General features: G+C 38.7%; 1 protein-coding gene across 5 annotated transcripts in view; it reads right to left on the reverse strand.

Moving 5' to 3' along the window:
• g (adaptor-related protein complex 3, delta 1 subunit-like garnet) overlaps nucleotides 1-18,380 on the reverse strand; it is a 98,670-nt gene that overhangs the window by 49,088 nt on the left and 31,202 nt on the right. For 4 of the 5 annotated variants that reach the window (XM_076204545.1, XM_076204543.1, XM_076204546.1 and 1 more), the window contains exons 8-9: nucleotides 17,087-17,136; nucleotides 4,133-4,181 (exon numbers count right to left, since the gene is read on the reverse strand). In XM_076204545.1, the coding sequence (XP_076060660.1) occupies nucleotides 4,133-4,181; nucleotides 17,087-17,136 (99 nt within the window). The remainder of the gene's footprint in view (nucleotides 1-4,132; nucleotides 4,182-17,086; nucleotides 17,137-18,380) is intronic. The other variant, XM_076204547.1, reaches the window with a different exon arrangement.

Here is an 18,380-nt window from a genome sequence, read left to right on the forward strand (position 1 = left end):
TATCAAACCAGAGACTACTGTGAAACTCACTCTACAGTAGAACCAGTTACATACATACATACATATACCAAGGCTTCTTCCCCCTTACAAGGGAGGTAGCCAAAAAGGAAAAGGCATAAAATCATTCCCACCCATTCCATCCCTGAATACACTCCACACCCATACTCCCTCCACATCTGCCTTCCATACCTCTTTTACTAGTCTTTCTTCACTCATTCTTTCCATGTGTCCAAACCATCCTAATACTCTTTCATCAACCCTATCTCCCAACCCCCTTTCCACCCGTTCTCCTCCTCACCTCCTCATTTCTCACTCTATCCAGCCTAGTAACCCCCATCATACTTCTCAGACACCTCATCTCAAACACATTCAAACTCCTTCTCTCTTCCTCTCTTATGTTCTATGTTTCTGCCCCATACAGTGCTGTTGGCACAATCACTCCTTCATATAACCTCCTCTTAGTATCCATTCCCAAATTTCTCATTACACTTTTAAATTCACCAAGGCAAAAACTATCCACTTCCTCCAGTCGCTCTCCCTTAATGCTCACTTCCAGTCTACTGCCACTTTCACCCCTTGTACATCTCATCACCTTACTTTTACCCACATTTATCTTTAGCTTTCTTCTATCACACACTCTCCCAAACTCTGTCACCAACTTCCTGAATCTCTCCTCCGATCCTGCCACAAGCGCAGTGTCGTCGGCAAACAACAGCTGGCTCACCTCCCACTTTTCTCCATTTTCTTTAACCATCTCCAATCCCTGACCCACTACCCTTGCATTTACCTCTCACACTACCCCATCCATGTATAAGTTGAACAGCCAGGGTGACATAACGCATCCTTGACGAAGTCCCACCTTTACCTCGAACCACTCACTCTCTCCATTTCCAATCCTGACACAAGCTCTACTGCCCTCATAAAAACTCTTGACAGCTCCTAGGAGCTTCCCTCCTATCCCGTATATCCGCAAAACCTCCCACAGTCTCTTTCTGTCTACCTTGTCATAAGCGTTTTCCAGATCCATATAAGCCCAAAAAACATCCTTCCCCTTTCCTATAGCTTTCTCACATATCTGTCTTACCACAAAAATCTGATCTACACAACCTCTACCTATCCTAAATCCACACTGTTCCCCACCAATTACTCCCTCTGTTCCTCTCCTAATCCTCTCAATCAAGATCCTCCCATAAGCCTTCCCAACTACACTTAACAAGCTAATCCCTCTGAAACTACTACATTCACACTTGTCCCCTTTTCCCAGTTACCAGCATAATTCATAAACATAAACTCTGGCTATTTGGACATGTGGCATGTTTCCCTGATGTTGATCATACTCACAGGGTTACCTCCACAAGAGACAATCCTCGAGATGAAGGGGACGATGCCCACAGAATTCATGGCTGGGGCAAGTTGATTGTCCTGTCAAGTTGTTTGGAGTGGGAAGGAAGGATGTCTGCATGGGAGCTTGCTATGAGAGACTGTGGGAACTGGCACCAGTGTGTGTGTGAAGCAACTGGTTCCCTGGTGTAAGCTCCAAATTGATTGACTGATTGATATGGGTGGGTGTGTGCCTTTGACTCAGCAACCTCTCTTATAAGGGAGGCATTGGTGTGTGTATTTACCCAATTATACCTAGTTGTATTTTATAGGAAGAGAGCTATGCTCATAGTGACCTGCTTTTGTATCTTTCAGCACCCAGTTTGATCTTAAATTCTTGTATAGTTTTTGCACTCACTGTTTTCTCATTCAGTTTGTTCCAGATATCTATCACTCTGTGTATGTATACATATGTAGATCCGCATATGAGAGAACATTGGTGTTTAGTACTGGTTCTGGAGTTGGGAGATCACTCATGAAGAGATTGAACAACATTGGTGAAATTATTGCACCCTCATGAACTCTATTGTATGGCCTTCTTGTACCTGACATTTGGTTGTTTTGGGTTACTTTGCACTGTCTTCCTCCTATACAGTTGATTAATCACTTCTTATCATTGTTATGACCTAAGCACCTCTCTACCTTCCTGCCTTTCTTCCTTCTCCATTTAAATTTTACTCTCAATTTTTCTTCCACCACATAATTTGACAATCCACTGCCCTCTCCTCCGAACACAATTATGTTCATACTTCTAATCTTTGTCATAGGCACCACTATACAGTCCGTAAATCCCCTATTGGCTACCTTCTCACCAACCACACTGGCCTACATATACTTATGCTTATCTTACACTGTGTCTGTTATCATTTTCCTTTTAATCATACACCTCCAACATATGTAAACATACCAAGGGTTTTTCCCCCTTACATGAGAGGTAGTCAAAATCAAAAGGCATAATTCCACTCCCACCCATTCATCACCCCTCCTCCTCTTCCTCTCATCTTAGCTCCTCCTGGATGACAGGTCATCCCTGCATCTTGTCCATCACCCCAGGTCAGAGGCAATGCAGCAAGACACAGCGCATCCACATCATGGATGCTTCATTTAATTAGCAACTCCCCCTCTCTGTCCCCTCATGCAGTAAAGTTGAAGATGGAGATAAATCCCACCAACAGGTCTCCATTAACAACCTTCCTGCCATCCCATACCTCCCCAACATCACTACATCTATGTTCCTCCCAAAACTCGCTTTTCTGCACCAATGCAATATGGAATACAATCAAACAGTCCAGATGGATAACAGAAATTATCTTGGTAATTGAAGACAGAGAGGACCCCATGAACATATCTCTTATCATGAATATCATATTTGGCCTGGATACTCTGCTGTAGGACTTTCAGGTTTTCCTCTGATGGATGACACAGGCCTCCCACAGTCCATACATGAATGCCAACTGCTGCCTTATGTGGGTTCTATCTCTTGTACATTACAAATAAGGATATACACATCTTTCCAAAATAGTACAGACAGATCTTTTCCTCTTGATTTGTATCCTTTTATCCCCTCAATCACCCACCCTAACTATTCACTTTCATTTCACGGATGTCCAGGAAGTCCAATTTACATTTTTCCATTATTTACCTTATCTTTTCCTTCTTACTCATATTGTTACTCTATACATATTTATTGACCCAATTTCCAGAATTAAGGAACCTTTGGAAGTTGGCCAGGTTACCAGAGTTACTCCCTCGATCCATTCCCCGTGCCTTTTTCTTTGTGAGCTACTGTGGGGAGGCGAGGTTGCAGGTCTTCAAGAAACTCTTACAGCATGCAGGACATACATGGGTGGTATTGTTACGGATTGCCAGGCTTTCCTACACCTGGGAGGAAAAAAAGTAGTGTCCTGGGATTGGTTAGTATTTAGGTGATAACCAGCACTTTCATCCTTGGAGACGATATTGTGCCAAAGATAATCACACAGGTGGCAGGAGATATGAAGGGATGTATGGAGGCAAAATAAAACTAAAAGATACAATCCTTCATCAATTGGGGATTAGTTTGTGACCATAAAAACAAATAAATAAATAAAATGAAATAAAATAAACAGATAAAGATAAATAACAATAATAATAATCATTAAGTGGGGACTAGTTTCTAAGCATAAAAAAAAGAGAGAGATAGATATAGAGAAACAGAGACATGGACAGACAGACACAGACATAGACAGATGAAGACACAAGCAGACAGATAATGAATAGAATTGGAGAAGAGAGAGAGCATGAAGAGAGAGCAGGAGGAGAGCAGTAAGAGCGAGAGGAGGAATGAATGTGTATGTGTTAAAAAAATTAAGTAAAATGAAGGGAACCATCAAACATGAAAGAAAATGGTCATACATGCAAATATTGTTGTGTATCTTTTTTCAAATACATTTATGTACAATGTACTGGATACATATACACTGTATACACAAACAAAATCATCCAGAAGTATCTTTACAGTAATGATGTATGATAAAGTTTATACCAATACTAAAGAGTGAATTGGAATACATTTGTAAAAGCCATTCGTCAATGTAGCAGCTAATGGTTTGGGCCATTATGTGATTACAGAGAGGAGTTGGTGATTTGTGCCAGTCAAGTAAAGCAAATTACAAAGGATGCACAAGCATTAGAAACCTCCCAATTACACCTATTTGGTTTCAGGATAACAAGTTGGTGGCATAACCTTTGGAAATACAAAAAGCTAACTTACGATTCTGGTCAGAGTCCTCTATCAAGATTCTTAGCTTTTGGACACACAGCTGAGGGGTAAAAGCACAAGATTAGTGTGAATGCCTTATTTTCATGTATGTATATATATATACATACATACATACATATACAAAGGGCTCTTTCCCCCTTACAAAGGGCTGCAGCCAAAGTCAAAAGGCATAATTCCACTCCCACCTATTTCATCCCCACCCATTCCACTCCCATCCACCACCCCTTCCACACTCTCATCTTGGCTCCTCATGGATGATGGGTCATTCCTGCTTCTTACCCATTGTCCTGGATCAGAGGCAATGCAGCAATACATAGCACACCCATAGTAAGGCCGATTCATTTAATCAGTGACCCCCTCTCTCCATCCCCTCCTGCAGAAACATTGAAAACAGGGAGAAATCCCTTTGGATTGCATGAAAATATCATCCACACATAACCACTCCCTAACCACCCCCATCCCCCACCCACTCCCATGTATGCATTAAAAAATTAATGTACTCATTAGAATAATGAAACAATAATGGACACTCTGAAGTACATACAAATTTAATACTGTGGTTAACACATTCTGCTTTCTTTTTGGAGTTTCATGAAATTTATCATTTCAATACAATACATTTCAATACATTTGCTGCCTCAATTTTCTCTTGTAATTCTGCAACTCCCATGAAGCCAACCATAGCCATCCATTCAGGCCATAAATCACTCAGAGAAGAAATTTTGTATTATCTGGAGCAAATGAGTGTAAGACTGTGGCATATGGAGCTCAGTGTTTTCTGAATTAGTTGCATCTGAGGCAATGATTGTGTTGCCAAGCTGATTTTATGGTGATACTGCTTTAGTCCCTGACAGTGACCTGAACACTGGCAAATCGATAAAAATCCTCCATGTCTATTAGGCTAACTTCCGGGGAAGTTTGAAGTATGGAGAGACAGCCTATGGGGCTGATACATATTTGGTCTCTGGACCAGTTCCAAGATCTGTCTTCACTGATTTCAACTGCATTTTCTTTTCCCAGATATTTGCTCACTTTCCTTACTCTATAATATACTTCTGCCCCCTCTCCTCCATTCCCTGCTACATATGACCTTAAATATAAATAAATACAAGCTTTCTACCTCTTCCATCCTCTTTCCTTTTACACACACTTTCAACTTACTGCCTCCCTTTCCCCCTGTGCATAGAATAACTTTAATTTTGGTCACATTTAATTAAAACTCTTCTCCCATATACCCTCACAAATTACACCATAAACTGTTTCAATCTTTCCTCTTAGTCATAAGTGTAGAGTAATCTGCAACAATAACTGGTTCACCATCCAATGCCTTCCACTCTCACTTACCAGCTCCAAACCCCTTACCTGCACCTTTGCATGTACCTCCCATACTATGTTCACTATCCATGCACATGTTGAACAAACATGGTGACATTACACAATTTTAGCACAGCCCCACTTGCACCTTAAACCATCCACTCTTAACATTTTTTACTCTAACACAAGTTCTAATACTTGCATAAAAAAATTATACCACTCTCAGCAGATTTCCCCCTATCCCATACATCTGCAAATCTTCTCATAATACCTTTCTGTCAACCTTGTCATATGCCTTCTCCAAATCCATAAAAGCCCAAGAGACATCCTTATTTTTGCCAAAAACTTCTCACACATCTGCCAACAAAAATTTGATAAATGCAACCTCTTCCTTTCTTATCCCCACACTATTCTTCCCCAAATACTGTATACCCTTTTCTCCAAATCCTCTCAATATCTTCTCATACACCTTACCAACTGCATTTAACATTGATCCTCCTAAAAATATCTTTTCCAGCCTCTCCTTTGAAACACATTTCCAACTTACTGCCTCCCTCTTCCACCACATGGAAGACACAGAACACCCAATACTAAAATGCCATGTTGCTTTGTTGTTGTTTACAGAACATTTTGTGGATGGATTTACTTTTTTCTGCAAGTTCTACGGTGACCTTTAATGGGAGGTGGTTGGAGAGGTGGTCATGGTTTCTCATGCTGTTTGTGGATGAAAGGAGGGTGAATACACTGAGGTGTCTGAAAAAGTTACTGCTTGTTGGTTGTGTCAGAGATTGTGTTGAAAATATATTTACCTAACTGTATTTAACAACTTGTGGTACATTTACCTAGTATTTACCTAATTGTATTATATGGGAAGGGAGCTATGCTTGTGGTGACCCATCCTTGTATCTTTCAGCATCAAGTTTCTTCTTAAAATCTTGAATAGTGTTTGCACACACTGTTTCAAAGTATCTATCACTGTGTGGGAAGCTATTTTTTCAGATCTCTTCTGTAATTATCTTTTTTGAGTTTCTTTTTGTGTCCTCTTGTTTTTCCATTGTCCCATTTCAATAAATCATTCTTATCTAAGATTTCCATTCCTTTCATAATTCTATAGATAGTAGGTCTCCTCTTTCCCTTCTTTGTTCCAGAGTTAGTAATTCTAATTTGGACAGTCTTTGTTCATATGTCATTTTGGAAAGAGTTGGTGCCAGTTTTGTTGTTGCTCTTTGTATTCTTTCTAATTTTCTTATATTCTTTTTGGTACTGGGTGTCCATAGTGTTGCTGCGTACTCGAGTTTTGGTCTTATTAGTGTAGTTAATTTTTTTTTTTATCATTTCCTCGTCCAAATAGACAAATGCCACTTTTATTGACCTCAATAAATTGTAGGTTTCTCCGACTATTTTATTAATATGTTTGTCCGGTGTCATGTCTTTGCTGATCATCACTCCAAGGTCTTTTTCAGAGTTTACTTTTTTTTACCTCTTCTTCACCAATTTTATAATCTCTCGATATTCTGTTTTTACTTTTTCCAAATTCCATTATACTACATTTCTTGATATTGAATTTCACTTCCCATTTTTTAGTTCATTTCCAGATCTTGTCCTAGTCTTGTTGTAATGAGTTGCAATCCTCCTCTGTTCTTACTCTCTTTAGTATTTTTGCGTTGTCTGCAAAGAAATTCATATAACACTCTACTCCTTCATCCATGTCATTTATGTATATGGCAAACATGATCGGGGCCAGTATTGATCCCTGAGGGACACCACTTATCATTTCTTCCCAATTTGAGAATTTATCTCTAATTACTACTCTCATTTTCCTCCCAGTCAGGAAGTCTTTCATCCATTCCAATAATTTTCTCTGATGCCACCTATTGAGTCTATTTTCCTCATTAGTTTCTTGTGTGGTACCTTATCAAATGCCTTCTGTAGGTCCAGAAAGGCACAGTCTGCCCAACCATCTCTCTCTTGTATTAATCTCGAGTAGAAGCAGTTATAGCTATGTTTATGGTGTCATGTCTGTATATCTCTACTGATCAAACACAGCCTTAAATTTATTATTGTTTCTGACTTGTATAATTTTTTCTAACATGTTCCAAAAAATTATGCATCTATACCAATAACTAAGCTTCCTAACATCCTTCAGGCAATTGGTATTCCTAAAGTTTTTGTTATGACCTCTGTTTTTTCCATTAATTTCTTTGCTTTAAATATCATTATCACATTCCCTCTCTTCACTCTTCCAATGTGGTTAGTCCAAGTCTAGTCTCTCTCCATATGTCTTATCTGCCAAGCTTGGAATCATTCTGGAAGCTGCTCTCTGTATTCCTTCTTACATCTTCCTTTTTGTAGGGAGACCACACCACTTGCATATTCCAATCTGGGTCAGATCAGATTTTCAACTATTATTTTCATCATATTCTAATCTACATATTAAATGCCTGTCTTATATTCATTAGCATTTTGCATATCTCTCCCATTATTCTATTTATGTGACTTTCTGTCAATGGATTTCCTCTGATTAAAGAGCCTTAATCCTTTATCTCCTCTGCTTTTATGATTTTTTGTATCTCCCATTTTAAGTCACTGATGGTCTCTTTTTACTATGGCTTATTTCCAAGATTTTGTATTTCTTGATATTGAATTTCACCTTCGACTTCTGGCTCCATCCTAGTCTAGACCATATCTACTGTAGGTCTTCCTATAGCAATTTAATCTTCACATTTCACTCTTTTCGTGATCTTGGTATTTTCAGCAAATATAGTTTACATACACTAAGAGAATTATTGGTGCCAATATCAAGCCCTGTGGTACCCCACTAATCACCTTTCTACAACTCAACATTTCATCTTTCACGAGTGTTCACATACATGTGATAAATGTGATAAAGATAACAGAAGGAAAAGATCATGAGGAAATGATCATGATTAAAGTTGAAAATAGTATTGTGAAAAGTAGAAAATTTATAGTAATATATGTGCCCCCAAAAACACAGGCTTGGTCTGATAGCGATCATTCAATATTACTGAAAGACACAAAGAATGAACTATCTGAGTTATTGATAGATGGAGGAAACATAGTGATTATGGGTGACTTTAACACAAAGGAAATAAAGTGGGAAGAAATAACAATAAAAGGTGGAGAGGAACTCTGGGGCAACATTCTACTGGATATGACCATTGATTATATATTGACTCAATGGGTCAAGGAAAATACCAGATATAGAAACAATGAAGAACCATCGAGACTAGACTTGATATTCACATCTGAGCCTGAAATCGTGGACAAAATGAATTACAAGACACCAATTGGGAAATTGTTCGAACTTAAAGAACAAAATGATGTGAGAAGAAATGAGAAACATAGAGAAGGAAGATTAACCTCTTCCCCGGCAGAAACAGGTATACTCGTTTTCATTTAATGTTCCTTTTTCAGTCATAGACGAGAATACTTGGCTAAAATTTAACCTTCAAAAACCAGCTACAAACGTATTTACTCGTCAATTCTGAGCCTTTCTAACCCATTAAACATGTGAAACGAGTGTTCTCAGCAAATTGTACGGCTGGCAGAGGCGTACTAGGTTGTGCTGGGGCAGTTCAAGGCCACTTTCTTACTAGATTTGCTACGGCAGCCACTGTAGTCGGGTGCAGTTTTCATCCTCATGACCACTCATTTTTTATAGCTTTTTCAAAGAAATTACACACCAAATGTCTACTTCTGTGGAAGATAGTGAATATGAACCTTTCCTCAGAAGTTTGAATACTTCTAATGAGGAGGAGGGAGGTGACGGGAGAGCCTAGATAAGCCTCGAGTTGTCAGAGGACCGTATGAATGCAGCACCACCATGTTTCCCATTCACAGGATTATTGACTGTGTACTGGTAGAGACTAATTTTTTTGCTGAACAAACTGGACAAGGTGATTCTTTGTGGCACCCTGTAACAGAGGCTGAAATTGTCATATTTTTTGCCATGAAAATGCTTGGGGGTATTGTGAAAATGCCAGAAGAAATGAACTGTTCACAAGATGAACTGCTTGAATGACCAATTTTTGGAGCTAATTTGGTTTTAGAAGTGGAAGACTATGTACTCCAAACTTAATATGCTTTTACTCAAGACTAACAGAAATAATACAAGAAAGAGACAGATGGGCAGATTGTGCTTTCTTGGACTTACAAAAGGCTTTTGACAAAGTACCACACAAAAAGCTACTAAGGAAAATTGAAAAATTGGTGGAATACAAGGAAGGTTATTGGAATGGATGAAAGATTTCTTGAGCAAAAGAAAAATGAGGGTAGTACTTAGGGACAAGAACTCAAATTAAATACTAGTTACACTGATAAGACCTGAATTGGAATACGCAACATCACTATGGACAGAAGATAGGGGTGAATGGAGAGGGGTTGTCTATAGATGATGCTGTGATGCATGAGGGGGAGTGGGTGGGGATGGGGGGTGAGGAGGTATGTATGAGAAAAAAAAATTGACGCAGCCCAAAGGGATTTCTTCCCGTCTTCCCCTTTTCTGCATGAGGGGACGGAGGGGGGGGGTTGCCGAATTTATGAAGGGGCCTTGCTGTGGATGTGCTGTGTCTTGCGACCCTGCTTCTGACCCAGGGCAGTGGACAGGATGCAGGGATGACCTGTCATCCAGGAGGTGCCAAGATAAGAGGGAGGGAGGAGGGTGGAGGGGAGTGGAATATATAGGAAATGGAATGGATGGGAGTGGTTTCTATGCCTTTTTCTTTTTGGCTAGCCCCCATGTAGGGGGAAAAAGCCTTTGGTATATGTATGTACTATGGACACCTAGTAAAAAAACAAAGAAACTAGAAAGAATTCAAAGATCAACTACAAAGATGGCACTAGCACTTTGCAATTTAACATATGAAGAAAGATTGGACAAATTAAATCTACCAACCCTGGAACACAGATGAGAAAGAAGTGATTTGCTAACCATCTACATCATTATGAAAGGGATGGAAATTCTTGATAGGGATGACCTACTAAAATGGGACAGAAGAAATACGAAAGGATACGAGAAGAAACTTAACGACAGTTGCAGAAGAGATCTGAAAAAGAATAGCTTTCCACACAAAGTGATAGATATCTGGAACAAACTGAAAGAGGAAACAGTGAGTATTAAAACTATACATGACTTTCAGAAAAAACTGGATGTGGAAAGATACAACAGCGGATCACTATGAGCATAGCTCTCCTCCCGCAAAGTACAACTAGGTAAATACAAAATCTACCAACCTTTCTCTTTCATGCAGTATATCATTCTTCAACAAAAACATATTGGTTACACCTAATTTTTCTTTTCTGAATTTGAATTTACTTTCAACTAAAATTATTTTTTCCACCAAGCAATTCATCCAGCTATCTATATCTATATACCAAGAACTTTTCCCCCTTATCAGGGAGGTCCGAGTCAAAAGCCACATATCCACTCCCATCCACCATCCTTTCTTCCCTCTCATCTTAGCTCCTTATGGATGAAGGGTTATCCCTGTATCACAACCATTGCCCTGGGTCAGAAGAAATGCAGCAAGACAAGGTACATCCACAGCAAGGCCACTTCACTTGATCAACTACCCACTCACACCCCTCATGCAGAAAATGAGTGATGATGGGGAGAAATCTCTTTAGGTTGTGTCAAAATACCATTCATACATAACCACTCCCTACTCCCTCCATCCCCCACCCCCTCCTTTCTTTGCATCACAGAACTGTCTATACACAGCCATTCTCCACTCATCCCTATCTCCTGCCTTCTCCCTTTCTTGCTCAACACACATTCCCCTTTTGCTCAAAATCCCTTTCACCCCATCCTCAGTTATCCCCACAAATTCACTCCATCCACTTCTGTTTTTCATACCTATCATATTAATCTTTCTTCATTAATTTTTTCCATGTGTCCAAACCATCCCAATACTCTTTCATCAGCCCTATCTTTCCCACCTCCACTATTCTCCTTGTCCATCTACATTTTACCATTTTTTTCTTGCACTTTGGCTGTCATCCAAGTCTAGGACACCTGTCTGTAATTCAACTGATGTGTGCCTCCTCCTTTGTAGACTGGATAATCCCCAAACTCAAACTTACCATTCCCTTTCAAATTTGTTTCATTCAATACATATATATACATATACCAAAGGCTTTTTCCCCCTTACATAGGAGGTAGCCAAAAGACAAAGGCATAGAAACCACTCCCACCCATTCCATCCCCTACATACTCCACTCCCCTCCCTCTTATCTTGGCACCTCCTGGATGACAGGTCATTCCTGTATCTTGTCCACTGCCCTGGTTCAGAAGCAGTGTTGCAAGACATAGCAAGGTCGCTTCATTAATTAGGTGATCCCCGTTTCCGTTCCCTCATGCAGAAAAGGAGAAGACGGGGAGAAATCCCTTCGGACTGTGTCAATTTATTTCTCATACATACTCCCTCACCCCCCATCCCATGCCCACTCCCCTTTATGCATCACAACATCATCCATACACAACCATTCTCCATTCACCCCTATCTTCTGTCCTCTCCTGTCTTTCCTCAACAGGCATTCCCCTCTTTCCCAATGCCCCTTTTACCCCATTCAATACCAACACATAATCTTTCTTTTCAAAAGTATACCACCAATCTCTTCCATTGTACAACATCCACACACATTTGATTACCCAATTACTAGGGTTCAGGTTGGAGCCCTGGTGGGACCATTAAAAAAAAAAAATCTTCTTGTTCCACAACACTGGGATAAGAGAAGGAAGAGGTCGTTCAGAGGGACAGCATAAAGGTGGGCCAACAGCATTACAAAAGCATCTTACATTCCATTTTGAATAGAAATTCTACTCTAACACTGATGAACATTGTGTGGCTCTGTTCCAAAAGGCACCCCAAAAAGTACCTCAAATACTAACTGCAATTCACCATGCAGTCAATACCCCTGTACATTTGGTAATGAACAGATAATTAACAAATAGATTATTTTAGATATGCTAAACTTACCCTGTTGACCAACATAATGCAATAACCAAAAATAAATAATAAAGTGTGTTACTGTTATGTGCAGAGAGAATATGGTCACAAGTATTGGTGGAAGCAGTGAAGTGCAGTAAAATTATATGTGAGTGATTATGTTTGCCAAGCATGGTGCAAGTGCTATGATGGTGCTGGTGCATGTAATAAATCAAAGAATAATATATGCATACCAAAGGCCCTTTCCTCCTTACAGGAGATGGCTTAGTCAAAGAGCACCCACCCATATCATTAAAACATTTTAAGTCCACTGCTGAACAACAAAGGTCTCTTACATACCATTCCATGACTTGAAGGACTCTGCCAACCTTTGCTACATCACTCCTGCAAATTTCTCTATATTGTCTCTCCACCTTCTGTCTGGTCTCCCTCTTCCATTCTTTCCATCTCATAGTATCCAGTCTGAATGCACTTACTCCTTTGGCATCATGCTCTTACACAAATCTCCCTATGCAAATTCCACTTCCTCTCTCTTACCACCTCAACATCTTTGGCTTAAGTCTGCTCTCACCCAACTTGCCCTCTTCCTATCTTTCAGTATTATTCCCAGTATTGATATCTCCATTCTCCTCTGTGCACATCTTGGCTGGAAGCAGTCCCCATAATGACAGCATGGACTATTGGGTACCCTATAGATATATAGAGCTTCACTGAATATAATGTATAGGTGACACCAGAGAAATATCTCACCAGAGACTAGTTGGCAGGGAGGTGAGATTACTACCAAAAGCCCTTCATAACAACCATGAGCAGTACAAACAAAACAAAACTGGGTGTTCCTGTTGGACTATAGTCTCCTAAAGGTCCAACCACATTGCCTCATGTACTTACAGGCAGTATGCCACCAAATGTGAGTAAGCACTGTCCAAGCAGATCCAAGTCTTGGACATTAAACAGTATGAGGAAAATGAAGATCTATACTTACAATGTAAGAACTCTCTTAGAAGACCACAGGCTATAAAGTGTAATGGAAGAACTAGACAACATCAAGTGGGACACCATAGGACTGGGTGAAGTCCAAAGAGTAGAAGAAAAGCCGATACAATTACAAGATGGTCACCACCTGTTCTACTATAGAGGTAAGGACAAAGAAAGATCTAGTGGAGTAGGAGTCTTGATCAACCAAGATGTTGCTGGTAATGTAGTCAAGTTCAGTAGTTTATCAGACAGAGTAGCTTGGATTGTGATTAGACTGTGTAAAAGGTACACTCTAAAAATAGTTCAGGTTTATGCACCAACTTCACTCACAGAGTTCAGACGATAAAATTGAATCCTTCTATGATGATTTTAGTTAGGTAATGGATCAAGAAAAAAGTAAATACACAATGGTAATAAGTGACTTTAATGCTAAAGTGGGGAAGAAGATGGGAGATGAGTCATGCATTAGGAAGTTTGGAGGAAGTGAAAAAAATGACTGAGGCGAGATGCTAGTCAATTTTGCAGAAAACTACAACATGAGGATAATGAACACTTTTCTTCCAAAAGTGTGTAGGTCAAAAATGGACCTGGAGAAGTCCAAATGGAACAAAAAAGAATGAAGTAGACTTCATATTAGATGAGAGCAAGAGTGTTAGTCATAAAGTCAACATAGGCAGTGACCACAGAATGGTAGGTTGCACAGCTAAATTCAATTTCAGAGCCGAGAGAAATAAACTAGTTTTAAAAAAGAAAAGTCTTTGCAAAGGTTAAGGATACTAATAAGAAATTTCAGTTAGAAATTAAAGATAGATTCGAAGCTCTAAGAACTAGTGAGCACACCATTGAAGATATGAATTTGAATTTAGTGAATATCATTAGGGAATTGGCAGAGAAAGTAGGACGTACAAAAAGTATTAGAGAAACCAAATACAGACGCTCCTCTACTTACATTCATTCATTTTACGTTTTTTCGATTTTACGTTTGAACTGACTGTAAAAAAAAAATTGTAAAAAAAATTTTTTTGAGTGAATTTTTTAGTTTAGCGCGCTCTCCGTAGTTCAAACGATACTTACGCATTATGCTGCGTCCATTGTTTACATGGCACAAACGACAGACTGAACGTGCCTTGCCTCATCATCCTCCTCCTCCTCCCCCTCCTCCTCCACCATCTCAATTTATGTTGCTTGAATTTAATTCATTTGAAATTAATGTTATCATTTTACAATGTTATGTATATAATTAATGATTTAGGGGTGTTTTATAAGATACGGTAATAGAATTTACGGATGTATGGTACAGTAACAACTTACGTTCGTTTTCAACTTACGTTCGGCCGTTCGGAACGTAACTAAAACGTAAGTTGAGGAGCGTCTGTACTCCAAAGCTACAAATGACCTAATTAAAAGGAGGACCATGCAGATTAACCACTTCACTCTGGGTAAAAATCTCGCGGGCAGCATTAGCTGCCAGACGTATAATGAAGACGCCGACATTGGCATCCTTGCGTACCCACTTGCTCCTCATGAAGCCTACATAGGCGTCACCGTATGGAAGGGGTTAAGAGCTGGAGCAACAAAATAGAAAGAGAACTTCATATTAGATGAGAGCAAGAGCGTTAGCAATGTTATGGTCATAAAGTCAACATAGGTAGTGACCACAGAATGGTAGGTTGCACAGCTAAATTCAATTTCAGAGCCAAGAGAAATAAACTAGTTTTAAAAAAGAAAATAAGTCTTGCAAAGGTTAAGGATAATAAGAAGGAATTTCAGTTAGAAATTAAAAATAGATTCAAAGCTCTAAGAACTAGTGAGCACACTGTCGAATATATGAATTTGAATTTAGTGAATGTCATTAGGTGAACTGGCAGAGAAAGTAGGAAGTACAAAAAAGTATTAGAGAAAACAAATACTACAAAGCTACAAATGACCTAATTAAAAGGACCATGCAGATTAAAAGCAGGAGCAACAAAATAGAAAGAGAACTAAACAAGCTTATCAGCATAAGACAGAGATCAGAGAAAAGAAAGAGAAACATGGATGAAATAGAGGAAACTATTCGGAAAGGTAAAAGTATTAAAAGGACTGAGTGCAGACATGCTTTAGTAAGACAGCAAATATGTTTGAAAGAAAGAAATGGAGAAATCATTAAATGCAGGGACAGAATGGTAAAAAGAGTAGAAGAATTTTACCAAGAGCTTTACTCGTCGAAGACAGTAGTTGAGTCAGTAAATTCATCTGTAGATGTTAGTGGTGTACCAGAGATTGCAAAGGAAGTAGAATTTACTCTAAAAAATATGAAAAGAGGAAAAGCACCTGGGGAAGATGGTATATCAATAGATCTCTTGAAAGACACAGGGAAAGGGTTTCATATTAAGTTAGCTCAGTTGTACACCAAGTGCTTACGTCAGGAAAGCATTCCTGAATCATGATGCAATGCTATAGTGACTTTGCTTCATTTTAAAAAAGGAGACCAGAAGGACCTTCATAACTATCGACTGATTACCTTGCTATCAAATGTATATAAAATATTCTCCAAGATCCTAAGTCAAGTTTTAGATGGAAACCAACTGAGGGAACTAGAAGGCTTTGGGAGTGGATATTCGACTCTAGACCACTTGCAGGCAATGAACCAACTAATCGAGAAAACGACAGAATACAATATACCTCTCTGTTTAGCTTTTGTAGATTACGAGAAGGCCTTCGACTTGGTAGAACAAATAGCAATACTAAACTCGCTATTTGCTGAAACCTTCCAACACTTGTTGGATGATATAAACAGTGTGATGATGGAGTGGCTGCCTTTCAATTCACATTGGTTAAGAGTGGTGGGTAGTTTAATTGTTTCTCTAAAATGTAATTCTTTCTATCAGGTTGGATATGGTGCATGGTGATGACATAAGCCTGGTGGTTTGTATGGTTTTAATATGGGTATTGTGTTCTTTTCCGGATAGCTGAAAATTTATTGTACAACCAGAAGTGGCTGAAGATATCAGTTAAAGTTTCTATTGCTTTTGAGCCATGGTTTTTTAAGTGGATGTTCAAGATCTTATCTAGGCTTTTGACCTGTAGTTTTTCAGTTTCTATATTGCCCTATCAACATATTACGATATGATAGACAGTAAGGAACTGTGTGAGGTATTGTAGATATATGGGCTTGGGGGAAAGCTCAGGTTAACCCTGTCCCCATCACACTGCTTTGGGTTTCAGTCAATGCAGTGAGGCACAGCTTTGCAGATCTGATTTATCTCCACTGTTTTTTCATGTATCCCTCTCCTCATCCACTCACAATAATCTATGAGGCAGACGAAATGAACATACATTTGGGCCACAGTGTCCCTCTATCCATTCACGATATTTCACATGGTTCCACCTCTCCCACCCACCCACCCACTAATCCATCCACCTCATTTTTGGTCTTCCTCTGAAGGTCACTATATCCATTTCTACTTTCCACACTCTGCTAGCTGGTCTTTCCTAATTCATTCTTTCTATAATGGTACAAGTAATTCAATAAAATCCAAATGATTTTCCTGTAAAGCTGCAAGCAAAGGTCAACCACAGTTTTCTTAACTTACATACACTGTTGAAAGAGATAGTTATTCTTGATCATGTTAACCAGAAAAAAAACTTCAAATCATTGTTAGTCTTGACATAATAATAACTGCCTTTGGGAACATCCCAGTACCTGTATGGAAGCGTTGTGATTGGGCATCCCTGAAGAAATAGAAATGAGCACTGTCAGCAGGCAGGAAAAGAAAAAAAAGGGATTGTCAGTACACACACGATAGATGAACACTGAGTAACATGTAAACTTAGCTAGGGTATTATATAATTCCACCATGATACAAGTCTTTCCTCTATTTCATTCCAAAGTTCATTCATAAAAAGGTATTACCACCTTAAATAATTTAACATGCAAATCCTTTTGAAATTAAAAATTATATAACTCAAGAAACTGATACGGTAAATACATAGATAAATAAAAAAAAACATATATAGATGGGTGTGGGGTGGGTGTATACTTGGTCACTCCTCTTAAAAACAGGAAAAAGGCCCTTTTGCATCAATCAATCCATTACACCAGATCTCTAGTAGGAGACCCATGGCCCCCAGGCAACCTGCAACATTCACCAAATTTATCTAAAATTCACTTTAAAAAAAAAGCTACAACCTACCTCTCCTAAGACCTTTATTTACTCATATTTAAACACTGCCCTGAATATCTATTGTTACTTACCTGAAGATGGTTGTATAATTCAACTGAAAACTTGTATTCTAAATTTGTGCAATGTTTTTTGTTGTAATAACCCCATAGATCTTGGAAACCTTGTGTTTGACCTCTCTTCAAGATCCAAACAAACCATTTGGAAAATTGAGAAAATCACCAAGAAGATGGTGGGTATAGAATTAACTCTGGTCTTCAATATGTCAACAAGAGAACTTACTGCCCTTTTATACTAATATATATATATATATATATATACATATATATATATATATATATATATATATATATATATATATATATATATATATCATTCTGAAATACCATTCAGTGTTTGGTATATATATATATATATATATATATATTAAAACCACTTGGAAAATAAAATGAAAGGTGACCGAACGTTTTCGTCTATCTAAGACATTTTCAAAGGTACAGAGTAAGGAAACAGTGACAATGTATATACAAAAGAAGCACACTAGGGGGAATTAGGACAGGTCCATTGTGACCTCACTCTCTCAGCACTGCTGGATGTTTGAGCTGGCTACTGTCAACAATTTTGTATGTTATAAAGTTATCTAATTTATACATTCTCATACTCATATTCATGTTGTTCTCAAATGAAGCTTTTATATAACATGATTCTGTGATATTCCTCTCCTTAATGTCCTTACTTAAGACATTAAGGGCCTGATAGCTGGAGCTGGTTTATCCCCACCAGTTCACAGTATGACAACCTACTAATTCCCCCATT

This window comes from Oratosquilla oratoria, chromosome 21 (assembly GCF_046742065.1).
Source record: "Oratosquilla oratoria isolate Oo_2021 chromosome 21, ASM4674206v1, whole genome shotgun sequence".
Classification (NCBI taxonomy): Eukaryota; Metazoa; Arthropoda; class Malacostraca; order Stomatopoda; family Squillidae; genus Oratosquilla; species Oratosquilla oratoria.